The following is a 26235-nucleotide window of genomic DNA, read 5'->3' as shown; positions in this document are numbered from 1 at the left end:
CCCAACTATAGGGTAGGGGGGCGCCCTCGGAGAGAGAGCTCGTCAGCCCCGTGAGCTGCCGTGCCAGCATCACCAGGTGGGGTCCAAGGCGTCGTGCAGCGGGCCCACCTCCGTGGTGATCGATACATTCCTCTCCAGCTCTGATGGTCAATTAGACCATTGCCGAGACATACAGACATCACCATGCAATCAGGCATCTCAGGTACAGATCGACGGACCCATAGGGCAACACCAAGCTGACTTACGCAGCGTCCGAGGAGCTGCAAGCTCAATTCAGCTCCTTGCTGGAGAGCCCTTCGACGTTCGGCCTCCTCGTCACCATTGACAAGGAACAGCTCCTCCCCGTCGAGACCCTCGCAGCCAAGGGCTCATCGTTCAATGAGAATCTCTCCGCGCTGCAACCACACATCAAGCCCGATGCGGCGCTGTACGCCATCCTGCGCCGCCACGACGATGCCCCCCACCTGATCGCCGTGACGTATGTCCCCGACTCGGCGCCTGTGCGCCAGAAGATGCTGTTCGCCTCGACGCGTCTCACTCTGGTCAGGGAGCTTGGCACGGAGCATTTCCGCGAGAGCATCTTCACGACCGAGGCGAGAGAGCTGACCGAGAGCGGGTTCAAGAGCCATGAGGACCACACCAAGCTCGCGGCGCCGTTGACGGAGGAGGAGCGAACCTTGAGTGAGGTCAAGAGGGCGGAGCAGGAAGCTGGCTCGGGCACCGGCCAGAGAGAGATTCATCTCAGCAAGAATCTCAACATGCCGGTGGAGGAGGACGCGCTCGCTGCGATGCAGGAGGTCGGCCAAGAGGGTGGCCGCGTTGTGGTGATGCTGGTAAACTAGCTAGCCCTGCCCACCTCTTCACCATGGACGGCGACTGACAATGGCAGAAAATCAACACAGACACTGAGATCATCGAGCTCGTGCCCGAATCACCGTCGCCGACTACCATCCCCGAGCTCGTCCAGGTCATCTCGACGACCGAGCCGCGTTTTACGTTCTTCCGCTTCCAGCACACGCACAACGGGGCCGAACAGAGCCCGGTCCTCTTCTTCTACACGTGCCCCGCTAGCGCGGGCAAGTCGATCAAGAGCCGCATGCTCTACCCGCTCATGAAGCGCGCCGTTGTCACTGTCGCGGAGCAAGAGGCTGGTCTGAAGCTGGAGAAACGCTTCGAGTTTGAGGACACGGGCGAGATCACGGAGCAGGGCGTCATGGAAGACCTGCATCCAAAAACGACATCGCGACAGGGGTTCAGCCGGCCGAAGCGTCCCGGCCGGTGAGCTTGTTTGTTTTGCTATTTCGACACATTGACTTGAAGCAGCGAGCGCGATGGATGCAAGAACATGACAAGTAAATTCATTTAGACGATACAAAAGTGCTGGTATCACAGCATTGCATGCACAATATGCCGCCGCCCGCTTTGCCCTTTTCATTGTCCCATCCGCCGACCCCCTTTGCTCTTCTGCAAGGACATGCCTTTACACCGTCGCCTCGGCGTCTTCCTTCACTTGGACTACACGCGCAGATACATGTTAGAACGTCCCACACCACACACCACACACCTACGCAGCAGGCTCCAGCACTGGCTCTGTGAGCAGTCTGTTCCACCTCTACTCCTCGTACTTGCCTCCGGTAAAAGCGAGGTTGCTCCTCTCCAGCTTGTCCTTGAGATATTCATAGACGGTAAACGTCACAGCCTGACCCGGCGCGACACGCATGATGCGCGGTGTGATGCCCTTGTAGAAGGCGTGGAATCCTTCTTGTCTGGGGAATAATTGTTAGTGACATGTGTCTCACATGACGGCGCACAAAACTCACTTGAACATGTCGGCGGCAATCCTCGTTATCCTTGTCCACGCGCTCGTTCCAAACTCCGCCGGTGCCTTTTGCAGCCTGGTCTTGATGGTATCAATGGGCGCGTTGCTCAGCGGGCCCATGGCACCGCTCACCAGACCGATCATGGTGGTCTGCCAGCTGGGCAGGTTCTTGCCCTCGTATTGCGGCTGCCACACCTTGAGCCAATCCTTGAAGTACGAATAGGCGGTAAAGTTGACGGCCTGGTTCGAACCCTGGCGCAGGGCCGTCAGGCTGACACCGCGGTACAGCGCGCCGAGCCCTTCCTCGCGCACGACGGTGTACAGCGCGTGCGCGGCATTGCGGTACTTGGGGACGTCCAATGGGTCGGCCATGGAGTGGTGCTGCGCCTGCAGCCGGATCTTGATGACCTCCATGGGTGTCACCACGGCGACGGCCTCTGTGACACCGGCCGCCAAGCCCGCGAGGAAGGTCGCCCGACCGGACACGATGCCTGTCTTCTTGTCCGCGAGGGACTGCTTGTAGGCCTCAAAGGAGGTGAAGCGGATGGCCATCTTGGGCACGATGCCTGTGAGAACGGCACCGAGACCCTTGTATAGACCGAGGGGCGTCTCCTTCTTGATGATCTCGGAGCCTGTCTTGAGGAAGCCTCGTTTCGGGGCGCCGGGTTGACGTGCGCGGCGAGAGAGCTGCATGCGTACTTTGATCGTGTCGAGGGGGTGGCAGGCCAGCGCCTCCATCATACCGGCGCCTCCTCCGGCTGTTTTACGTGTGAGACAAAGTGGACGGGCAGGAGCAATGGGGAGAAGACCATTGGGACGTACCGATGAGGTTGACGGCGGCCGTGGGAGGCTGCTTTTTGCCATCGGTTGTCCGCGGCATGGTGAGCTGGCTGTGAGGGCGCGACGAGGTGAGGAGTGAGGAGGGTGCGCGCTCGTTCAGAGAAGGGCAGTGAGAGCCGGAAAGCAAAGTTAAGATGGCAGTGAGAGTGTCAAGCCACTGAGCGCGTGCCCACAAGATATACAATTAGTAGTAGACGTATGAATCACTCACAGTCCCGAACAAGGAGCAAGCAAGCAGCGAACGAACGGGTTCTTTCGGAAAGATGGATCGCTGGACGCTGCACGTCAATGTATGTAGATCGATGGGAGCTCCAGTCTCCAAGAGGTGCGGCGTGTGTGGCAGCCAGCTCCAAGGTCCAGGGTCGGTCTGGCTGGTCTCAGGGCGTCTCGGTTGCGGTGCCTCGAATTGGTCGGAATTTGCATATGATAGCCGCCGTAGGTCACTTGGTCCGCACAAAACGCCACAAAAGGAAGTCTAGTCTGGGGAGGGATGGCGAGGGAGTACAGTTGAGTCTACACATATTGTCCTTTATCTTCATCCATCTCGTCAAGTACTATTACCGTGGCTTGCGTCCATGGTGGCTCCTACGTATCCGCGGTAGTCTACCAAAATGTCCGAGTCCCAGCTCCAGTCCCGCGGCTGTCCTGCTCGCACGCGTAGTATACTTCTGGGTGCCGTCACGCACCTACATGTACTGGACAGACTGACGTTAGCAGGGACGGGACTGGACTGTCACTGGACACCGGCCGGACGGAAGAGGCGGGGCAGATGGGGGACTTCGCTTGATGGTGGAGGAGCCTGTGCCGAACTCTGCAGAGGAATCTCAGATCTACTCACTTTTTTAAAGTCCTGCACCCTTCCCACAGATCTCCAATTGCTACAAGCTGTCTGTCCAAATAATCAATTAAGCTTGCCATGATGCTGTTGTTGGCCACAGCCTACGAACGTGCATCCGTGGTATGACGTAGGTCGACAACGTCCTGCCCATAGCCGACCCCAAGCCGATCAGCTTGTGAATATGCGGGGAAAGCAGGCTGTGATCAGCCTCTGTTCCCCAAAACGGACACAAGTTGGAGATCGGTCAGTGGCTCATGACTGCTCGGACTCCAGGGCCGAGACAAAGTTCGGCCAGCGTCGTCTTGCCGGTAGCAGCCGAGGTCCAGACTCCAGACCCCAGCGCTGGAGTTGGTTAGTCTGAACTGAAACACCACCACCAGCCGGCAACTGTGACAGGCGGCTGCGACTTCGGTGAGGGATGCCCTATGTATGAGTCAGCCGCTTTAACCTCATCAAGTCGACTGTTTTCACGTGCTCTCCATTCCGCGTCCGGAATTTTGACGCCCGGACGCTCCTTCCACTCTAGTCCGACTCCCTCCCTTTCGCTAATTTTCCCAGATTCCGGCCCCGCCTTCGCCGGCAATCTTCCCGGACTCGGATCCGGATTACGAGGATCCACCCCGATCATCTGCACCGCACCACTGTGCTATCAGGCACAAAAGCCCGCATGCAAAGGTCGGCACATATCTCTGGATGACCTCTCGTTCTGGGTGGATTCAATATTGAAGCGATTTTGAAGATATGAACATAAGGGCTCGGGATTAACCCAATCCTTACGCATGATCATGTTTCTACGCTGATCTTCGCCAAATCAGGAAATACCCGATGCTTCCAAGCAGCGAGTACGTGGCATCCGGCAAGGGCATCTTCGCGGGTTGGAACTATGCAAAGGGGCCATCGGCACAAATGGATGACTGGATACCAGTGATAGGCCTGAAATATCCACCACTCTTGGACCCAATGTCCCAGGACTCGCTCTTATAACCCACCGTCGCCGTGATTGCGGTCGTTTATGATGCACTCGACAGCCTTTTCCCAAAGACGTGCTGATCTCAAATCAGACAGTGGTCGCAGCTCTCTCCCCTGGTCCCTGCCCATCGTCCGGGAATACGTGCTGGCTTTCAGCAGACTGCATATTCAAAAGTCATCCGCCAGGGGGCAGTCGGCAGTCGGCACTTCATGCATGTACTTCGCCGCTCGTACTGTTCGGAGTCTGCAGATAAGCTGACAGACCACTTTTTCCCCTCTGCTGATTGCGCGAGGCATCACCCAAGGCATATTTGCGGAGGTGTATATATATCTTGATGGACTGCATCCATGGTCCATCAAAGTTCTCTTTCTTCTATCCGTATAGCTACTTACGTACATAGACAGCGATGGAGTCCACCACCCGAATCTCAGACGTGTTGCGCGCCAACACCGGCCTCCTGGCCGCCGTGGTATTGTACACCATCGGATTCGTGAGTCAAGATCCAACCCCGTCGACACAGCCAACCAGACTAAAATCTGCCCCGGCTAGTTAATCTTTACGACACTAAGAAAACCAATCTCCAAAGTCCCGGGTCCTTGGTACTCCAGATGGACCTCTGTCGTCGTCACGTACCACTGGCTCAAGGGCAACAAGGCGTACTACGTCCATGATCTCCACGCCACATACGGTAACATCATCCCTCCGTGCCACGCGTACATGTCGCTCACACATGTCCAGGCCCAATTGTCCGCGTCAGCCCTAATGAAGTCAGCGTCTCGACCGTGGAAGGCGTCAAAACAATTTACAACAGCAGAGAAACGTTTGTCAAGTCTCGCTTCTATCAGGACGTCACCGTCAGCGACAACGAGACGATCTTCAGCACGTCGGACATTGCATTCAACCGACGCCATCGAAGACTCTTGGGCTCACCCATGATGGAGGCCAACATTAAATCGTTTGAGCCGACCGTTGTGAGCCTGGTCAATCTGACAATGAAGAGGATCGACCAAGAGATGGATGAGCGTGGGGCTGCGGACCTGCTTAAGTGGTGGACGTTTCTCTCGACCGATGTCATCGGGGAGCTCACCTTTGGTGAATCGTTTCGGACTCTGCAACAGGGCAAGGTCAGTACACTTCACGTGCTGAAAGATCATCCGGAGGGCGATGCTAACACTGACCATCATACAGCCCTCGATGTATACCAACGACCTGAAAAACGTCGCTCAACTAGGCGGCGTTAGAGCCACCTTTCCGACTTTGATCCCGTTGACCAAAATCCTACCCATCGGTTCGTTTGAGCGAGCCCGCCAGGCCTCGAGGAACATTGACACCTATATCTCTGATTCCCTCTCGCGCTACCAACGTCTCATCGACTCGGACCCCTCTCGCGCCGCGCACACCCTCTTCACAAAGATGAACAAGGCCAAGGACGACGACAAGCTCCCCTTCAACGAGCTCTGCGGTGCTGCGCAGACCTACATCATCGCCGGCACGGACACGACGGCCATCACCATGACATACCTCACGTGGGCCGTCTGCCGGCGGCCCTCCATTCAGGCCAAGCTCGTGGAAGAACTGCGCACCCTCCCCGTCCATTTTGCAGATGTGCACCTTCGCGAGCTGCCGTATCTCCAATGCGTCATTGAGGAGACCTTGAGGCTGTACGCAGCAGTACCGGGCGGCTTGCCGCGAATTGTGCCCCCCGGCGGTGCTGAACTTGTCGGGCACCATCTAGCACAAGGGACTGTCGTGTCCGGACAGGCGTATACCCTTCATCGGGACAGCACCATCTTTCCCCGCCCTCTTGAATTCGACCCAGCGAGGTGGGAAAACCCCACCAAGGAGATGAAAGATGCCTTTTCGGCTTTTGGGCGCGGACCAAGAGCTTGCCTTGGACTCAACCTGGGGTGGATGGAGCTTCGCATCGCTACGGCCAAGTTCTTCCTCTCCTTTCCCGATGCCACTGTGTCTGAGAAGAAGGGCATGACGGATGAGAACATGCACGCCAAAATGTTCTTTCTTGTCAAGCCTAGTGGCGGCCAGTGTCTGGTGGAGAGGTGAGACGGGGCATATAGTGATATCATTTCTCGGACGTAGCAAAATCACAGTCCTTACACAACCATATAGCCCATCAGGCTCGACAAGTGGTTTTCTCAATATCAGCTTGATCATCTTCCTGATATACAGGACCAGTGCGAGTGCTTGGGTTGAGGAAGCCAACTGATCCAGCGTGGTAATCAGTATTCAATACCTCACTACCGACAGTCTTTCAAAAGTCAAGCCTTCTGGCTCTTGGGTGGTCCAAGCGCACTGCGTTTGAGACCTCCCACATCCATGACAACCTTCTGCACCACAACACCCGGCTCAAGCAGCCACAGCGAGAGTTTGTGGGCGCCAGCTGGCACTTTCAGCGTCGAGTACGAGGTCCAACCACCAGCCACTGTCGCCTCGTTCCATCCATGTGGGAGGCTGCCCATAGCCTCGTCGGGGATGGGTTGCACCTCAACTGGGCTGCCCCCTTCGAGCGCGTGAGCGTACTTCAAGGGGAGACTGGGATCGTGGTTCAGCGACCCGCCTAGGTAGACGACCAACTGAGCCTCGGTCTGGTCCGTGAAGGAGTAGAAGGAGTACGTCAGCTTTGGTGTGTCCTCTGGCGTGCGCCCTGGATGCGTCACAGGCCATAGCTTCAGCCCAGACAAGGTGCGGCCATAGTCGGGAATCGTGATGTACGAGAGGCCGTTCTTCTCCTCGGCGCTGCTGTAATGTTCCGCCTCCCAGGACACAACGCCGCCGGATTCCACGTAGCCCTCGAACTCATCTGGGACGGAGTTCTTGTTGACTGGCAATAATGCTACCACAGCAGGGCCTTTGCAGACATCGGTTCTCTTGACGCGGAGGGCGACCCAGCTGATTCCAGGCGGCGCCTCTTGGCAGTCAACCGATATCCCACTGCGGCTATCCGAACTGGAACCGGGAGCTTCAAGTCTGCCCTCAGCGTTGGTGACAAAGACGTAGGATACATTGGAAGAAATATGATAGGCAAATGTGCCGTTGTTGCGAGTGAAGATGTCCACGTACCGCTTTTCCGTCGGCGGCATGTATGGTTCGACAGGCAGCAGTGCGGGCAATGGGGCGCCGGGTGCCGAGGCGGTGCTCCCTTGGACGCTCACCCCCATGATCTCATCATCGGTGGTATTGCTTTCGTCCAGGTAGATCAGATCTGGCATGGCCTTGGCTGGCGGATCCTGCCAGTAGGTGTAGCCAATGTGAACCTGATTGACAAAGTGATCCCATTTGCCGCCGTTTAGTGAGTGGTACTTTTCCTCAATGACTTGATCTTGAGCGAAGAGGGCCTGCACGTCGTTTGCCATTGTATTTGTGCTGGTTCGTCCTTGTTGAGCGTACCATGCGTTGAAGGCATGCTTGTTGTAGAGGTCGACCACCGTTTTGCCGGCTTCGACTGGGTGCATGATCAACTGATAATAAGCAACTTTTGTCGCCTCGTCAAGGGAGTCGTACGTGCTCTCTGTCAATGCGAGGAGATGATGTAGATACCTGCTCCACCAATGCGGTCTGTCTCGTTGGCTAAAGGAAGTGGCTGGATATCGCCCGAGTTGTCGTCTGTCCAGAGGAGGATAACGTTGTCGGGCGTCTTCATGCCGGCTTGGTAGTATTTTCCGACTTCCAGTCACAAACTGTTAGCAGGACGAGGCGTCGCCAGAGCGTCTGTGCGCTTCTCACCTTACATAAGACCCAAGTCTGAGGAACGTCTCCCGCGTTTTCTAGTCCCAGTTTCTCTTTCAAGATTGATTGCTGGACTCGAATGATTTTTTCGAGAGCATCCGCAGTCAAGGTTGGTGACTCGGCGTCTCCCTCACCTCGCATTCCTAGCGTGTAGATCGTGTCCCAGTTCTTTGCGCGCTCCACTCCCTCCTCAAAACATTGTGTAATATTATCGCGGTTTCGAGTCCAATCCCAAAGTCCGGCCATGAACCAATTTTGCTCCTTTTCAGCTCGCGCCATGGGATCGTGATGGCTGGTACCGATGAAAACACCAAATCATCGGCAATGTGACCGTTCTCAATATCGTCGACGTAGAACATGCTAGACCACATGGCGGGCCAGATGTAGTTCCCCTTGAGGCGAAGACAGAGCTCAAACACAAGCTTGTAGAACTCCCCAGTGAAGGAGGATCCATACTCGCTTTTGGTAAACTTCCCGTTAGCCCAGCCAGTCAGGGCCGGCGATTCGTCGTTGATGAAGAAGCCGCGGTATTTGACAGACGGAGAGCCCTGCACCTTGGGCCCTTTGCGCACCCAGATATCGCTCTTTGTTTTCACCGGCACATCTGCCCACCAGTACCAAGGGGAGACACCCATCTACTCAGAAATATCGTAGAGCCCATAAGAAACACCGCGCTGGTCGCTGCCAGCAACGACCAAGGCCCAAGGCACGTCACTGAATGGTGCTTCAACAAGAACGGAGGTATATGCTTCCCAAACCCCTCTCACCCCATCAACGTCGATCTTGTGGTCCGTGATAAGGCTGTCGATGAGATGGAGTGACCAATGGAGCCTGCAATGATGACAGATCCGTCGGACCACTGGACGGTGTCTGGGGACTCAACCAAGCTCAGTGTGCCATTTTTGCCAACCACACGTCCAAAGTCGTCGGCGAGGTCTTGTGCGGTGCGTTGCACGCCCCTGAAATCATCGGTATCGACATAGATATGGGGTTAGGTATCCTCGGAGGCAAGTTGGTAAGGGCTCACTCCCTGCGTGAAGGCCAGCAGAGGCTCGTGGGCTAAAGTCAGCCCCAGCAAGTCTAAGACCAGCGTTCTGAAGAGGACTGAATGGATCCTCATTGCGTCGAAAAGGCTTTGAGACCGGATCTCAACTTCTAGATTCAGACTTGAATTAATATGCCAATATCCCAGTCACTGAAGTTTTGGGGGGAGCATGATGGACTCGAGATTGGCTCTCTTTTGTAGCTGCCGAACCATGAGTCTCGAACGAAAAACTAGAACACTACCTGACGGTTATTCCGTGTTCAATTCCTTGGGCATTGTTATCCATTGCAGCAAACGCGGGGTTTCGAAGCAGAAAGACCGGGGGTGAGGGGATTGGGATCGTTAGAGTTGGCACGGCGAAGCGATCAAGCCAGCGAATTGTGAATTTGATAGTTGTAGGCTAAATTTCCCGAGGCGGACAACTAACGTAATGTCCGATGCGGCTTTCAGGCTATAGTGCTGCATGTAGGCTAAGATGTGCAAGCTACATATACATGCAGCTCAAACACCTCCTACATATATCCTCTGCCGGGACATCTAGTACCGAAGGACCAGATAGCCAAGGCATGGAGAAAAGAGAGTAGGTCGGAGTAACTCCTCAATCGTCCATGGTCTCGAGGAACTGGCAAAAAGCTGGTTTGGGCAAACCACGGCGTCTGTGTTGTTGATTTCGTCTTCCACGTAATAGCTTGTCCTTGCCTACAGTCCAATTATATAACCATGATATGTTTAAGCCTCTGTCTAACCTCAAGTAGGAGCCAATCATCTTTGGTCTCCGTTTATACCTAAGAAAACTACGTCAAGGCTCCCGACTGGTCCAGCCAGTAGAACCCTATCCCACCCTCCATACGTGCACTCAGCGAAGCATTCCAAGTTCCAATAGGAATAGACCCGTGCCTGATTGAAGAGAAGATTCAAAAACCCTATACAAAGGCCATGACCCTCACTAATAGTTGAATCTACATGTAGTCTCAGCCAATGTGACAAGATCTCCAGCCAATGTCCCAAAGCGTTTAGGCTGTCATTGACCCCCCGTGGAAGATGTATTTGTAGGGAATTGTTGCCGTAGATGGAACACATCATCACTCCTAAGATCTTTTCCAGGTCTATCGTCGCTATGGAGTTACCGAGGTTAATAAAATTGCCATCTTTGAATTCAGCTCATGGAAGGTTTTGAGCTGATATCCTCACTGCTGATGATGTTGAAAGCCGGAAAGACCGCCACTGCCCCAGTCTTGGTCACCTTCACGCCATCTATTCCTGGCCAGTGCTCCCTTTTGGGAGGAACTAAGACAAAAGGGCCTGCCGCAATCACGGAAAGGTCATCAACCGAGGCTATGCACCTGAGCACCACCCCCAACGACGGGCAGGCGCCAAAGTGAGAACATTGCTGGCACTCTGATACAGATTGTCCCTCTTTTGACGGGGAGATAGCCCAAGGAAATTCGAAGTCTCTGATGTCTCAATCGTCTCGAAGCCCCCAAATGGCTGCTTGGTTGATAGATTGTTTGTCAAGACCTGCGGCGTCGTCAGCGATAAGGAACTGGGTGGTAATGCCAAGCTACACTGGAACAAGTACAAGGGCCATTGTGGACTGGTGACGCTGTCCAGATTCCGGACATTCTTCCTCTCCTCCTCCGTGTCGACGACCTCGTACTGTGCGCCAAGGTATCCCAGCGACATGGACATCATGTAGTGGTAGTCAATGTGGGGTGAGTATACGTACAGTACTTCACGAGCAGAATAGTAGATGTTGAAGGTATCAGAAGTATTACAGTATTCAGGGCTATACGACGATCCCAATTCTTGCAATCGCACTGACAGAATGTCTATAACATCCACTCCGGAACACACAAAGACCATGCCAAAAAATCCGTGCACCATGGTATCTTGCCAAAAGAAGAAAAGCTGAAAACACCTGGCAGGCAATGTAGCCAATAAATAAATCCAAAAACGCCGTTCCATGACTTATCCCGTCGTTGCTCATTATGAGGGTGTGCCCCTTTCCTCCACCTTCTCTCCCTCGAAACTGTACAGTCGAACCTCGCCGTCCTCGCTGCCGCTCGCCATGCGACTATCACTCAGCCCAACGCAGGTAACGGGACCGGCATGGCCCGTGAAGGATCTCTCGCACAGGCCTGATCTGGGCTCCCAGATCTTCGTCATCGAATCGTTCGCACCAGTGACCACGCGCAGGGTGTCGCCGACAAGACCCCAAATGCCTTCGACGTGACCGAACATGGACCGTATGAACTTGCCGCTGGCCGTGTCCCACAGACGGATGGTGTTGTCCAGCCCACCCGTGAGCATGTACCGCGGGGGCAGGGACCGTGTGTCGTCAGCAAAGCCGGAACCGTACGCGGTGCGGTCGTCGGCGGACGACTCCGGGACCGGGCTCACGCTGCGGCGGCTGTTCACGGAGCCTGTGTCGTTGTCATTGCTGAGGACCTCGTCAGGCTCAAAGTCGGGTGGCATGAGAAGCACTTGCTGAACCTGGCCAACGTGGCCTTTGAAGGTCTTGATGCAGGTTTGCGTGTTAAGATCCCAGATCTTGACCGTCAGATCGTCAGATGCGGAGAAGACAGTGTTCGACGCGGAGTCGATGCGCACGTGATTAACCCAGTCAGTGTGTCCTCGTAGACAAAATGTCTGCTTGGTATCGAAATTGAAGACCTTGACAGTTTTGTCGATGGAACCCGATGCCAGGAGGCTGCCTTCGAAATGAACGGACAACACGCCGTCGGTGTGACATTGAAGAGTGCTCAGGACCTCGCCGGTATGCCAATTCCAGATCTTGATTGTCTTGTCAAAGCTCCCGCTGATGAGCTTGCCCTCGTCGAATTGTAACGCCCTGACGGTCTGCGTGTGTCCGCGCAGTGTCTGCAGAACCTCTCCCGTCGCGATATTCCAGATCTTGATGGTCGCGTCGTACGAACCCGTGGCCAGTATGTTGCCATCGAACTGTAGACACGTGACACCATTCTCGTGACCCCTAAACGTTTTGATGCTACATCTCCCCGTCTTCCAGTTGTATCCCACCTTAAAGCGATCCCGGTAGACGTCTTTCCACGGCCTGAACTTGCGCTCCACGTCGAGCTGTGAGTTGCTCTTGCCACTGGCGTCAAGCTTGGGTCGCTTCGAAGGTGTGTAGTCGCCGCCGCCCATCGGTCTCTTATTCGAACCAGGTGACGGTGGTGATCGAGGCGCTTCGAGGATTTGAGGAGCCTCTGCAGGAGCGGTTTGTCTGTGGTGTGTGGCGTGGTGTCGATTCCAAGCGGCAAGCTTCTTCTTCTCGAGCAGAGGCAGACCCCATCCGCACTTTGTGCACTTGCGGTCAATGTGCTGCTCGCACATGTGATGCCAGACCATGTCATCGTCAGCGAGGTCACGCCATCGGCGGCTGACCTGTGCCGCTTTGCACAACGACACAGTGTCGAGGTATGTGAGGATTTTGTAGGACAGTTCGGGAGGCAGTGCGGCGAGGAAGTCGATTTTGAGTTGCTCGTGTACTTCGCGAGAGACAGTCGAAAGCTGTGGGAAGCAGCATTGGGTGATGATACCTTGGAGCATGAGCTCGCGGTGCTTGGCTGGCGCGGCGGAAAAGAGGGACCACACGTGGGTGATGGCCTGCTGATCGGCAGATGAGAGGCTGTTGAGATCCTGTGGTTGTTAGCACTGCGGTACGTCTTGGAAGACGGGACGGTCTCACCCGTTGAATGATGCCCATCTTGTTCTCGTCGGCGGCACGACGACACTTGGAGTCTGGCCGGTGTCGGTAACAGAACCTTGTGTTTGGATCTTTCTGAACGTTGTTGGTGGCCTTGCTATCGGTGGCGATGCTGTCCTCTGGTATTTGTTTCCCGATGGGCGCATAGATGCCAGGGATGTGTTCTTTGAGGAAGGGGCTGACGTGCTTGCCCACGAGGTCGGTGGGCATTCTGATGAGGCGCGACGGGTCGTCCTCTTGAGGCCTTTGCCTGTCGCAGTTCTTTTTGGATGGATGTGAGTTCATAGCTGGGCGGGCGAGGACCAGGGCAAGCCCCGATGCGCTTGGTGTCGGTGAGCGACGATGCCTGGTGTTATAAAAGAGACTGGTAGGGCGGGAGGCGGCAGCAGGTGATCATCAGCGCAATGCAGGCAAAGCAATGCGTACCTGGGCGCTGGCAGCTGGGATTCGTGATGTGCGGCGTTCCGAGTTCAAAAGCAAGCAAAGGTGATTCAGGATTGCGTGACCGGGGGATGGATTGCGAAGACTCGGGAGCTGCGATCGCGCGATGTTGCAAGGCTGAGAGGAATGCCAGGCTGGTAAAACGTTGAAGATACTGCTGCGATGGCGCGCTTTTGCAAAGTCGAAGTGTCGGTCGGTCAGGTCAGTGGGTGGGTTCGGTGGTACGTAAGGTCTGTCTGTACATGTACGTATCCGGAGGCCAGGGTTGTGTTGCTTGCTGTGCGTAGCTGCAAATCATGTTTGGACCAGCGGCTGTCGGGCCCCTCTTGCCTCACGAGTACCCACCAAGACTCCCCGCTATCCGGTTGCCCGTCGTGTCCTGTCCTGTCCTGTGTGAGAAGCACAGGAACCCACCCGCCCGCCAGGCACTACATGAAGCTGAGAGGCACAATAGTTTCGCCTCTTCTCCTACCGAGGACCCCTTGATGTATTCGAGATGATTCAAGCCCTTGCTCGACTACTTGTTAGTTCAGTTGCACAGACTCAAAGCCCAACGCCAGTCGGACATCGGGACCCACACCGACAACCCCGCCGGGCCGGCGCCTCACCCCTTCAAAGTTCAGCCCTTCTGCCAGTGCCAGTCGGTGACAAAAGAGTGGGACTCTCCGCAAATCCAGGAACCAGCGTGACTGCAAAGCGCAACCTCCCGGTCATTTCATACAATAGTGAGCGATGCGTGATCGATGGACAGTGGCCAGAAACAGCACGAGGTGTCTTGCCAAAATTTCCAGTGCTGCATCGTCCGTACTCGAGGTTCGAGCCTCTTCTCGAAGCGTCCTGAGCGCGAGAGGCCCCGATGGTGTGATTTGATGCATTTCTTGCGTCTCGTTTGTCATAGCGTTGGCACGCGACCGTCACACAATATTTCCTCAGAAAAAAAAAACCGGTAAACTTCTCAAGTCTCGGGCGTCGGTCCAGTCGCTTTCAACAATTCATTTCATCGATTAGTTTACCGGGGCCATGGGCATGCGGACTCAAGTTCGCCGCGGCAAGAGAACGTCGACTTCTTCCTCTCCATGTCGAGCTAGCACGACTTCAGACGGCAGTCGTCCGTCATTCGCCATCAGGCTCCAAATGTCGCCATCCCTCGCACGCCCGTCTGCAGGCCAGCGCACGTCGGCCAGACGAGTCAGGCTCAACATAACCAGCGTCCAGTCCTCAGACTGAGCCAGAATCACGCCGTGATAATTGAGGTCAACCGTCACCGTCCGCTCTGATGCAAAAGGCCCTGAGGAGACTCCGCTAAGCGGTATAAGCACTCTGGGGGCGGAGTCGGCAATGCACAGTACCTGCGGCTTGACGATGCGCCTGTGCAACGGGTCCACCCGCTGCAGTAGTATCACGAGAAGGGACCAGGGGTGCAGGGTGACTAGTTGTGCGGATGTAACGCTCTACACAGCAGTGAGTGTTTACACTCCATCGCGGAGCCCGTATAGCCGGAATTGTGCTTAGAATAGGCCTCTGCATCCTATTAAAGGTCACAACATCGTGTATGACCTGAGGTCATGTCGATTTGTCAAAGCAGGCGCAAAGTGTTGGCAAACCATTGACAAGCTTCATTTTACTGCAGGCTTCCTTTAGCAATCAAGAAGCAGCGCCTTGTACGACAACTTTGGAGCATAATTGGTCTTCCTAATCAGTTGCAATGATCTGATGCCAGTGTAAGTAGTGAGAGTTTGCCAAGTACAGCTGTGGGCCATCGTGAGACGAGTCAGTGACACTGGTCTTATGAAAATTGTTGTTGATCAATGTGGTTGGGCGGCTGTCTGGAGTCCGTAGTCCGGACACGCATCGTGCGTAGACCGCATGCACGATTATAGATCCTCACCCGTGAATGGTTTGAAGCACGGGATAGGTACTGTATACACCAAATTCGCTCTTCTCTCACTCATGTTCAGTCCTGCTTCCTTTCTCTCCTTTTGCCACAATTCGCCAGCCAATTCCCAAATTCAAACTCGCGACTAACAATACTAGATGCATCCAGGACGCCCACAGTGGTGGGGGTTAATTCAATGTCGATGGCTTCAGCCTCATTTGTGACCCTCGAAAATCAACGACGTCAGATGCATTCCAACCGCCCTCATCTCAACTAATGACCGTGCCTTGACGTTGCCAGCAGCTTTGCATCATACAAATCGGTCATGTATTCAAACCCTAGTCCTCTCCAGTCTTTGATCGAGCTACTGTCTCGGTGCCTGCCAAGTGGTGACGCATCCACCGGAGCGTCTCCTCCAGGCCCATCACTAACGACGATCGCCCACCATCGCACGCACCGCGAGGCTAATGAGACCTGTCAGATGAGATCTGTCGATCGGATCTAAAAGCAATTCAACGCCTTGCAGGACCCTTCAATGCAAAATGGGGTTGAGATGATTCATGACGACGGTCATCTCAGTAACAGTGTCGTCATGAGCCTCCATGACGCACGACGACCGTAACATTGAATCTGCGGCATATGGGTATAAGAAGTCTGTGAGATTCGACGTTGTACCAAGTTTGTCCGGTTCTTGGTTAATAACCAAATCAAATAACCAGAATCCCCGGCACTTCCGCACAAACACAAGCACTACGCACACAACGATCACAATGTCTGCTGAGAACATTCAGGACACTCCCGCTGGCAACTTCCAGGACAACTCTTACGTCTCTCGCCAAGGCAATAAGTCTGAACCTTTGCCTGTCCAGTCGGACGGTGACAAGGTCGAGGACCCTGTTGATGAAAACGTTGCCGACACGGACGCCCAACTTGGTTAGTTCCAACCGGACTTGAACGCGGAAGAACTAGAATTAATAACTGCTACAGAGCGCGATGAAAATGAAGCTATTGACAGGGGTAACGTTTTGAATGAGCGTACCCGCGGCGCTACTAAGCAAACCGGTACCTACCGTGAGCCTGGTGATGATGAGGGTCTTCCTGGTCCAGATGATGGTACAAGCTCAACTCGCCAAATTTCGAACCCTTAACAGATTCCCCCAGCCCAGAAAGTAATGTGAGGTTTTGGTGGCATCAGCTATCATTGATAAACCGGGGCATAGTCAGCTAGCATGTTTATTTCACCAATAGTCGTGCTATACATGAGCGTATGCACTTTTGTAACCCAACCTTTACTCATCAACGCATGCTCAGTCATTAACATCGCAAACCTAAAGGTCTTTATGTTCCAAAAGTGATATATATTTTTCCATGATTGGAGGAGAGAATGCTTGATCATGATCTGCAGTATATACCTGCCGCGCATCTGAGACATGTAATCACTTTCCTACACCATTCAGTTCATGTGTTTTCTACAAGTCCGCTATATGTTATTGACTTCCGTGACTGGAACACGGTATTACCCACAAGCTCAAATGAAAGATAAATTGCTTCAGTTCAGACCATCGGAGAATCGAAAAGTCACGGCAGGCAGACTCCTCCTGGTGAGAGATAACCAGCTCACGCCGGCATCATCAGTTGCCGCAGCCTCACGACATCGCCATGTCTCACTACCGCTCTGAAAGGGCGACCTTCCATACCAGAGCATGGCGGCTCAGCCTACTGCTGCACCGACTTTCCGGGCAGTCCAAAGGTTTGCTTCTCCTCGCTCATCCTCATTTTCGCTGCTGCCTAAAGAAAGCTCGGTCAACGATGCATAACTGCCTGCGTGCCTGATACCCATCCATGCACTGCACCCAATGAACAATATCATCCAGGCGGCCCCCGTGCACTACCCCACATCATCAGCCTCGAGCCTCGAGGTCTTCCGTGCGCACCGCAACTACAGCCTGAACAGCGATCACAGCCACCCGCCGGCGTATGACGAGGAGCGTGCACCACCTCGTTATGTTGATCCACTGACAGAGGCCGCTCTCGAGGGTGACAGGGGGGAGGATCGGAGGAAAAAGAGGAAGGCGCTCAGGGTTCGCTATGCAAAAATTGCGGGAAGCGCTCTGATTGTGGTCTTGGTGACCTTGCTTATTGCCGGGGTTGTGAGCAAGTTCCAGACTGTAAGGCAAGGACTGGGCCAGGACGATACCAAGGACAATGGCCGAGACGAGAAGGATCTGTAAGCGGACCTTGTGTGAGATGACGGGGTCAAGCAGCTAACGCGCGTAGACCTACGATGACTATTACGACAATGTCGACGGAAACTCCACTGCCAACTGAGACGGCTGTCCTCACTGATCCGTTGGAACCTTGGGATTCCTATCGAGGCCCCAAAGGTGCGCTCGATACATTGAAGGAGGTCTTGAACCGGCCGATGCAGCGATGGATGGATGACGATGACTTGATGAACCTTGGCGAACGCTGTGCTCTTGAAGTCAGAAGAAAGAGACCAGGGATCGATTCAGCTGCTATTGTCGCCGTACGGAGAGAGCCTATGGAGGCATTGTCGTGTCTATCATCGCGTGGGAGCGAGAACGGCTTCAAGACTCCCCTGATGGAGCTGACGTCACGGAGGTCCGATGGTAGACGAAATATAGAACCTAAAGAATGAGAATTGACGAATTGAAGTCTGTGTGACCTGAACTGGAGTTCACGACGATCATTGCCAAATGTTACGCCTGCAGTACGCCCCACAATTGCCCGCCCTCCATCGGATATCCGTCCGTCGAAAACTTCCATCTCCAACCCTCACAACCCCAAATCCTCACCGCGTTGCTGTCCATTCGCCAATTGAGCGATGCAACCATGGCAGACACTTCTAACCCTCCTACCACAGGTGATGCCAAGCGCAAGGAGCCGTCTGACGGAAACGGCGGCGAGAAGACTGAGTGGAAGAACCCCCGTCAGAGCGGCCACAAGCGCAGTCGCATGGGCAAGAGCAAGAACTTGGGTCGCGCAGAGTATGAGTAAGTTCAACCTTAGCATCCTCGTGCTTTCGTGTTCAAGTTGAAAGTTGCCAACGGCTGACGCCAGGTTATAGCAACAGTAGGCGCAGTCACAAGGACTACCACGACCGCAAACGCATAAAGACGACCAAGGATGGCGAAACGTTCGAGGAGGCTCCCAAGCCGAACCCCTTCTTCACCGAGGAAGAAATCGCCGCCGAGTCGAAACGGCCCAAGAGGAAGGTCGCCGTCATGGTGGGATACTCTGGATCCGGGTACAAGGGCATGCAGATCAATGGCGACGAGCCGACCATTGAGCGCGACCTGTTCCGCGCATTCATTCGTGCTGGGGCTATCTCCAAGGCCAATGCCAACGACCCACGGAAATCAAGTCTTGTGCGCTGCGCCAGGACGGACAAGGGTGTCCACGCAGCGGGCAACGTGATCTCCCTCAAGCTCATTGTGGAGGACGACGACATCAAGGAGAAAATCAACTCGCATCTTCCCGACCAAATTCGCGTGTGGGGCATCCAGAGGACAAACAATGCATTCAGCTGTTATCAGGGCTGCGACTCGAGATGGTATGAGTACTTGCTGCCCAGCTCGTGTTTGCTGCCCCCACACCCCAATACATGGCTGGCCAAGGAAATTGCGCGGTACGCTCAGGAGCGGGGCTACGAGGAGACTCTGGCCGAATTGAACTCAGACGTCGCAAGCTTCTGGAGTGATACCGAGGCCAACAACATCAAGCCGGTTCTTGACAGCCTGGATCCCCAGCTGAGGGTACAGGTCTTGGAACATCTCCACATTGACGATGCGCTGGTCGAGAGCGACAATGAGAAGGCCGAGAAGCACGATGAAGAGGTCAAGGACAAGAAGCTCGAGCCGCAGACAGGTATTGCTCTGCAGACCTTCTCCCCCAAGAAGAGGCAGCTTGGACCTTTGGACTTTGCCCTCAAGGACGTCAAGGCTGGCTACGTTGCAGCCAAGAGGCGGTACCGTGTCTCACAGGAGCGCATGCAGCGTCTGCAGGACATTCTGCACAAGTATGTCGGCACACACATCTTCCACAACTACACCGTTCAGAAGAATGCGCAGGATCCCAGCGCCAGGCGGCACATCAAGTCCTTTGAGCTCAACCCGAAACCCATCATCATTGGGAACACTGAGTGGCTGAGCCTCAAGGTCCACGGGCAGTCCTTTATGATGCACCAGATTCGCAAAATGGTCGGTCTGGCCACTCTCATGGTTCGCTGCGGCACCCCGCTCGAGCGTGTGGAGGAGAGCTACAAGGCACAGAAAATGGCGATTCCCAAGGCCCCTGGACTGGGCCTGCTTCTCGAGCGACCAGTGTTCGAGGGGTACAACCGCAAAGCTGTCGAGATTGAGCGCGAGACGATTGATTTCGGCAAGTACGAAGAGGAGCTGCTCGCGTTCAAGGAAAAGCATATATACCAACGCATTTTTGAGACAGAGGAGCAGGAGAACTTGTAAGTGTTTGAGCAAACCTCGTCATTGCGGTTGCGACATAGACTAAACTGGCCAGGTTCCATGCGTTCTACAATCAAATCGATCAGTTTAAGGCGAACCACTTCTTGTGGCTGACCGCTGGCGGTCTTGATGTGGCGAAGCTAGTTGGCGTCGCGCAAGCCGACGTGGACAAGCAGTTGGAAGGCGACGGCGGGGACGAGGACGAGGACCCGGAGAACGGTGAGGGTTAGACTTTGTATATCAATCAGAGCATAGAATTGAAGTATTTCACCCACAAGCCAACCCAACTCCCAACGCCATGACCAAATCCTGAAAGCCATTGAATCTTCTCATGCCTCTACCCCTTTGACTTCTTCGTCCTTTTTGAGCTCCCAGCTGCCGCCCATCGCCTCGGCTGTTTCTTTCGCCCTCCCACCTTCAATATCTCCGAGGAGCTCGCCGACCCTCTTCACATCGTCCCGCACGCGTTCCTCCATGCCCTGGCTCTCTCGTCCGCCGAGGGGCCCAAAGACCCACAGTTCCTTCATTCGTCGCGATAGGGTCAGCAGCTCCTTGATCGAAGAGTAGAGCGCATCAAACTCCATCTTGAGGGAGATGCCTGTGACGGCGATGGACGAAGGGTTGTCCGTGGCGGCATTGTGTATCTCCAGGTCGTCGGTGTCTCGTGTGGCTTGCAATGTAGTGAGGTTCAAAATGTTGCGATAGCGGGTGAGAACGTCGGCTATGAGACGGTCATGCGTATCTAGAACAATAGTGAGCAGATGAGTTGGGGAACAGATGCGATGTGAGCTCACCCATGAGATTGTCGTTGGCTTGCTTTCGATCCATGGTGGCAGGTCAGGACGTTCATGGGTCTGTACGCAGAGCCATTCGCATCGATAGTACTTTTACTTGACAGCTCTGAGAATGATTCAGAAGCATGGATATCCAAGATCGTGTACTGATGATCGGCGGCTTGAAAAGGAGAGGTGGTCGATCTTGAGCTGAGATTTGATGTTGGGTAAATGTGGGGGAGGGGCACACGGCAAGCAGCAGGCGCGCGGTTGCGGAGTAATTACCCGATAGCAATGTCCTGGTTCGCAAGCATGAGTACTCTCCTTGTGTCACAACCTACCAGTTAGTGATGAAGGATCGTGGTTGGCGATTGAGTAATAATTACAAGTGAGTCCATCATAGCAAACTACATTGTATGTGTCTATTGAAAGTTTGGAGCAGGTGTTGTGGTTTTGTGAGTCAGCAATCGAGGTGAGTTGAATGTTTGGAATGACCGTCCAAGAGAACGCCAGGCATATACCACCCATTAACCACCAAATGCCTTGATCAGCATCATATCGTGGCATGATAATCGTTTCGATTCTTCGTGCCACGATTTGATGCTGATGAATATTCCCGAAATCAAGAGTCTCATGCACACAGGTGGGCTCCTACATCCCAGGTACTCTGGTCGCGCTTATCGATAAGCCTGCCTGTTGCGCCGCGTCTTCCCTCCGGCCTTGGCATCTCCAGGTTTCCAACTTCCAGTGATGCGCCGTGGAACCCCTTTCCATCCGACTCACTCGACGTGTCCCGCGTCTTGAGCCTCGCGACGAGACGGCAGACGATTCCCTCTGCATCACTCCACCGCCGTCATGGCATCCTGGCGCGGCACTCGTCGGCGCCACATTGCTCTCGTCTTTCTCTTGGCGGCTGCATTCCTCTACTTCTTCCAACGACAACCCGCGAGCACCATGTACGATCACACCGGCCGACTCAAGCAAAAGCCCGGCTCGTCGGAGACGGAGATGGTCGTGGCAAGCATGAAGAAGGAGAACACGACGTGGCTGCAGAGCGCTGTGCCCGAGTGGAAGAAGAATATCTACGTCGTGGACGACCCAGGGGCGCAGCTGACAGTTCCCGTGAACAAGGGAAGGGAAGCTATGGTCTTCCTGACGTACATTATCGATCGATACGACACCCTGCCGGGCAATATCATCTTTCACCATGCCGAGAGATTCCAATGGCATAACGACAATCCCGACTACGATGCTCTGCCGCTGCTTGAGTCCTTCAAGCTTTCGCACCTGAAATCGGAGGGCTACGTCAATCTACGCTGCGTCTGGGTGCTCGGGTGTCCCGTGGAGATCAAACCCGTCAAGGACGAGTCGCCGCAAAGGGAGCATGAGCCAGTGACGGCCAAGCACGTATACAAACCTGCTTTTGAGGAGCTATTTCCAGGACAGCCGATGCCGGACGAGATTGGCGTGTCCTGCTGCTCGCAGTTTGCGGTCCGGCGAGAGGTCATTTGGAGGCGGCCAAAGGAGGAGTACGAGCGATACCGGGACTGGCTGGTCAACTCGCCTCTCGGGGATGACCTGAGCGGGCGAGTGTTAGAGTACTCATGGCACAGTAGGTTGAAAAGCTTTTCTAGCTAGATTGGACCATCACAGATGATGCTGACGACGTGCGCATAGTCATCTTTGGCAAAGAGGCCGTGCACTGTCCCGATGCGGGCACGTGCTACTGCAAGCTCTACGGCTTGTGCGATATGGAGTGCGAGAAGGACAAGTGCCAAGGCCAGTATCTCTTACCGCCCTTCTCTACACTGCCAGAGGGTTGGCCTAAACGTGGGTGGAAGGGCGAGGACCGAGGTTGGACAGGCGAGCTATGAGTTGGATTGAAATCTGTGCGGATACAACTTTTTTTGATATGGACAACCATTGCGGGTGGCGTTCAGGATTGGCAGCACATGAATCAAGTAGATTTGACCAAGAGACGGCGTCCAGTATGCGGCCACCCGTTGGAGGGAAGCTTGTTGCTCACGGCTGCTCGACTGCCAGGGAGTCTCTCACTCGCCGCGTGGCCCACCCTCGGCCAAAGTTGAAGCTTGATTTCGCAGCTTGTCCAGGCACTCCAGTGCACGTCCAACCGAGCTTGGCTGGATTCGCGACCAATCGGAGCAACACATGATCAGGACGTTCGAGAACATGGCTAAGTAATGCTGATCAGTGCGCAGAGAAATGAACTGGTCCATGTCCAAGGGGCTGATCGTGATGGTTTTATGCATGCATCTGTGTACAACAAGGCAGTGAACGAACGATTCCTCTCAACTTTGGAAGGCGTACAGTGTTGCAACGCTTCAAGGCAGGGGAGAAAATAAGCTTCGCATTATAACACTCGAATCTTGGGTACTGATTTGGTCCGTCTCCGCCTTCTGTGCCGTTCTGCGCATCTGCACACGCATAGTAGCCTGCGCTGCAGGCATCTCCAGGCTCTGGTAGCTCTCAAGACTCAACCTCGACATGTACGGAACATTCATCGACAATAATAGCTGTTGAGCCCCTGGGCGCAAGTTGAGATGAGCTGCAAGCCATTGAATTTCAGGAGCCCCGTCAGTATTACTGCGCCATGGACATTGAGCCAATATCTGGCAGCGACGCGGCCCCAGCCTGTAGCGGTGGAGCTGGAGGCAGCCAAGCGCTAACAATCGAAGGGGTGGCAGCGTCTCATCAACATTCCGACGCGTCTTGCTCCTGAGGCCCCTTGCGCGCGGTTTAATCCCTCCAATGGCGATCGTGACGATGTCAAAGTTGCTTTTGGGGATGGAGATGATAGTTCCTGGCGTCAGCCCATTATCATCGATCCAATTCCTTGCTAACCTGGTATGAAAGCATCTTGCTGCACCATGAGAAAATCACAATATCGCAGCTCAAGCCTTAGAATTTAGCACGGTCCGTGACGACCCCTGTTTCGCGGGAGCAGCCGATTCTAGAATTGTACGTAACATCCACCCATCCAGACACCAGTGGCTCAGCCCCTGCATGCCCAAAGCTTGACCTTCAGGGAATCGGGGCGCCACTGCCAGCCGCTAATTATTGTGAAAGTCTTGTTTCTCGTGGAAGTCTCCCACATCACGAGCCCAACCTGACAAGGCGAACTGACATTCCACGCGGGTCGTTGCTGGCTCCGACGAATGCAGACAATATCGGGAATCGGAAGAAGAGCAGAAGTAGGGCTGAAGGCGAGTCCGGACGCGTGCCAGCAAACACGCATCGAGTCAGAGAGTGACACATGGAGGCATGGATCATGTCGACATGCAGGTCTAACTTGCTGGCGCAGAGGATCCACGTAATATTCCCATTCTCCAAAGGCATCTACAAAGCCACAGCCTGCCCATACCTCTCGATGAGCTCTTGATCGTCCGATGCACAGTAGGTGCCTCCATTTGAGACAGAGAGCCTAGCTGTCAAAGAGGTCTCAGACACTGGTTGGCGATGAGGTCTTCCAAGCAGGACTCTTCTCGTTCAACGGCCTCATCATGAAACAGCAGCCTCCTGCGTCTGCAGAATTCGTCTCACAGCGTAAGTCATCGCACAACTGCCCCATTGGTGCAGCCACCACCCCTGGCACTTCGCGTCTGAAACCTGGGGTCCCGATTCGTTGTCTACGGAGGAAAAAAAGGCTTGAAATAGGTAAGTGGACTGAATTGGTGGCGCGCGCGGAAGGGGGAGGGATGCAGGTACCAGTCGAAAGCTCGGACGTGCAGGCTCATCAGGCCGTCTTTTTCTTCGGCTGTTGTTCATAAGAATTCATGGCCTCCTTCATTGTCGTTGCATGATCTGATCCTTTCTCCTTAATTATACTGCTCTTTTCTTGCCTTTCTTTCCTTCCACTTCTTCTACACGAGGCAACAGAACCACCTTTCCTTCCTTCCCTTGGGTTCCCAATCTTGTACTTGTATCCTTCTTGGTTCAGCATCTACTCTACAGTAACACAACACACGTACGAAGCACACACAATTCGGGCACTATGACGGAAGGAAGCTTTTCTTCTCATGGGACGACTCCCAATAGCTCCATCGGGCGGCAGGCCACCCGGACGAACACGGAAAAGACAGCCGTCATGACGGGCAACTTCGAAGCCCACAATGACGACGACGACCCTCGCTCCCCTGTGCGGCCTTCCATAGCCGCCAACCCTTTCTCGCGACGTGCCTCGCTGGATCTCGACGACTACTTTGTCGGGCCCCGCGACCTGTCCCGCCACTCCAAGTGGCCCTTGTTCATGCGCATGCACGGCAGCATCGTGCCCAAGATGATTGTACCCTTGCTGTTTGTGGGCGCGTGGGCCACCGCCATTGTTCTCATCTCCAAGCACGTCTACAACCTGGGCGTGGAGTCGGTCTTGCTGACCATCACGGGTTTCGTGGTCGGTCTTGGCCTTTCCTTCCGCAGCTCGACGGCGTACGAGCGCTATGCCGAGGGCAGACGCTACTGGCAAGTATTGACCAACGCTTCGCACTCCCTTGGTCGCGTCTTTTGGATCCACGCCAATGATCCCGAGGGACAGGATCCCCGTGAGCTGATGCTCAAAAAGGTGACTGCCATGAACTTGGTTGTCGCCTTCTCCGTCGCCCTCAAGCACCAGCTTCGCTTCGAGCCCTTTACAGCCTACTCGGACATGCAGCACATGATCGGCCACCTCCAAACCTTTGCGCGTGAAGCCACGACCGCGCAGCCAGAGAAGGCGCAGGGGCAGAGGAAGAAGTTCTTCAAGGAGGTCGGCGAGTACCTTGGTATCTCGTTCGCGACCAGCAACCCTCGCAAGATGATTAAGAAGTCGGAAAAGCCCCTGGGAAATCTCCCCGTTGAGATCCTGAGCCATCTTGCCATCTGCGTAGACGAGATGTGCCGCAATGAGCAGCTTGATGTTCCCATGCAGCAGACTATGGCGTACAACAACCTCGCCCTGCTCAACGACTGCATGACTGGTTGCGAGCGTGTGCTGAACACCCCTCTTCCTCTGGCTTACGCCATTGCCATCAGCCAGATCACGTGGGTATATGTGCTTCTGCTGCCCTTCCAGCTCTACTCTCTGCTCGACTGGGTCGCGATTCCTGCCACCGTATTTGCATCTTACATCATCCTCGGCCTCCTACTCATTGGCGGCGAGATCGAGAACCCCTTTGGCACAGATGTCAACGATCTTCCTCTCGAGCTGTACTGCGAGCAGATCGCGCACGACATGGACGTCATCGCCTCACACGAGAAGCGGAATCCCCAGGACTTCGTGACCAGCGATGCCAACATGCCCTTGTACCCTGCCAGTACCGCGCCCATGAGTGTCTGGATGAGCCGTAGTGAGGACAAGATCCGTGACGCGCTCAGAAACAAGCCGAAGAAAATGTTTGAGATGCGCAGGCAGCGGGACGCGGGGAAGAGTGTCCACCAGGCCGAGAACATGGTCTGACGTGCACCATGAAGCACTTTTCACGGGCGGCGTTCCTCCTTTCTTTGATCTGCATTGCACCGATCTATCTTTTGGGACCTTGGCGGAAGGTCTCGGGAAAGCCTGTATCTTTTTTTTTTTTTTTTTTTTTTTTTTTTTTTTTTTTTTTTTTTAAAAAATATATGGTGGGGGAGCTGTTTCAAGTGAAAAATCAAAATTTTAAAAAAAGTTGTGTTTTTTTTTTGGT

At 54.4% G+C, this 26235-nt stretch overlaps 9 protein-coding genes across 9 annotated transcripts; 5 read left to right on the top strand and 4 right to left on the bottom strand.

The window, feature by feature from the left end:
* Positions 1 to 183: 183 nt before the first annotated feature.
* J7T54_000513 (Twinfilin-like protein) lies at positions 184 to 1282 on the top strand (the record flags this gene model as incomplete). Its single annotated transcript, XM_051509239.1, has 3 exons — positions 184 to 202; positions 250 to 833; positions 890 to 1282. The coding sequence occupies 3 exons, from the start codon at positions 184 to 186 to the stop codon at positions 1280 to 1282; spliced, it is 996 nt and encodes a 331-aa protein (XP_051359713.1).
* A 330-nt stretch (positions 1283 to 1612) lies between these two features.
* On the bottom strand, positions 1613 to 2699 carry J7T54_000512 (succinate:fumarate antiporter (Acr1); the record flags this gene model as incomplete). Its single annotated transcript, XM_051509237.1, has 3 exons — positions 1613 to 1766; positions 1821 to 2577; positions 2642 to 2699. 3 exons carry the CDS (start codon positions 2697 to 2699, stop codon positions 1613 to 1615), a joined length of 969 nt encoding a protein of 322 aa, XP_051359712.1.
* Positions 2700 to 4873: 2174 nt separating this feature from the next.
* Positions 4874 to 6528, top strand: J7T54_000511 (uncharacterized protein; the record flags this gene model as incomplete). The annotated part of the gene is made up of 4 exons (XM_051509236.1): positions 4874 to 4957; positions 5017 to 5155; positions 5206 to 5591; positions 5656 to 6528. The coding sequence occupies 4 exons, from the start codon at positions 4874 to 4876 to the stop codon at positions 6526 to 6528; spliced, it is 1482 nt and encodes a 493-aa protein (XP_051359711.1).
* A 215-nt stretch (positions 6529 to 6743) lies between these two features.
* On the bottom strand, positions 6744 to 8846 carry J7T54_000510 (uncharacterized protein; the record flags this gene model as incomplete). The annotated part of the gene is made up of 3 exons (XM_051509235.1): positions 6744 to 7927; positions 8023 to 8148; positions 8462 to 8846. The coding sequence occupies 3 exons, from the start codon at positions 8844 to 8846 to the stop codon at positions 6744 to 6746; spliced, it is 1695 nt and encodes a 564-aa protein (XP_051359710.1).
* Positions 8847 to 11242: 2396 nt separating this feature from the next.
* Positions 11243 to 13268, bottom strand: J7T54_000509 (E3 ubiquitin ligase complex SCF subunit scon-like protein; the record flags this gene model as incomplete). Its single annotated transcript, XM_051509234.1, has 2 exons — positions 11243 to 12916; positions 12966 to 13268. The coding sequence occupies 2 exons, from the start codon at positions 13266 to 13268 to the stop codon at positions 11243 to 11245; spliced, it is 1977 nt and encodes a 658-aa protein (XP_051359709.1).
* Positions 13269 to 17156: 3888 nt separating this feature from the next.
* Positions 17157 to 20014, top strand: J7T54_000508 (tRNA pseudouridine38-40 synthase; the record flags this gene model as incomplete). Its single annotated transcript, XM_051509233.1, has 5 exons — positions 17157 to 17527; positions 17578 to 17930; positions 18185 to 18314; positions 18389 to 19783; positions 19840 to 20014. 5 exons carry the CDS (start codon positions 17157 to 17159, stop codon positions 20012 to 20014), a joined length of 2424 nt encoding a protein of 807 aa, XP_051359708.1.
* A 99-nt stretch (positions 20015 to 20113) lies between these two features.
* On the bottom strand, positions 20114 to 20612 carry J7T54_000507 (uncharacterized protein; the record flags this gene model as incomplete). The annotated part of the gene is made up of 2 exons (XM_051509232.1): positions 20114 to 20526; positions 20579 to 20612. 2 exons carry the CDS (start codon positions 20610 to 20612, stop codon positions 20114 to 20116), a joined length of 447 nt encoding a protein of 148 aa, XP_051359707.1.
* Positions 20613 to 21412: 800 nt separating this feature from the next.
* On the top strand, positions 21413 to 22431 carry J7T54_000506 (uncharacterized protein; the record flags this gene model as incomplete). Its single annotated transcript, XM_051509231.1, has 2 exons — positions 21413 to 22169; positions 22235 to 22431. 2 exons carry the CDS (start codon positions 21413 to 21415, stop codon positions 22429 to 22431), a joined length of 954 nt encoding a protein of 317 aa, XP_051359706.1.
* A 2138-nt stretch (positions 22432 to 24569) lies between these two features.
* Positions 24570 to 26009, top strand: J7T54_000505 (uncharacterized protein; the record flags this gene model as incomplete). The annotated part of the gene is made up of 1 exon (XM_051509230.1): positions 24570 to 26009. One exon carries the CDS (start codon positions 24570 to 24572, stop codon positions 26007 to 26009), a length of 1440 nt encoding a protein of 479 aa, XP_051359705.1.
* Between the last annotated feature and the right edge of the window lie 226 nt (positions 26010 to 26235).

Source organism: Emericellopsis cladophorae (assembly GCF_022114955.1).
Source record: "Emericellopsis cladophorae strain MUM 19.33 chromosome Unknown NODE_57_length_131511_cov_119_075376, whole genome shotgun sequence".
Taxonomy (NCBI): Eukaryota; Fungi; Ascomycota; class Sordariomycetes; order Hypocreales; family Bionectriaceae; genus Emericellopsis; species Emericellopsis cladophorae.
Note: the sequence above shows the minus strand (reverse complement) of the source record. Positions and strands in the feature narration are given on the sequence as shown.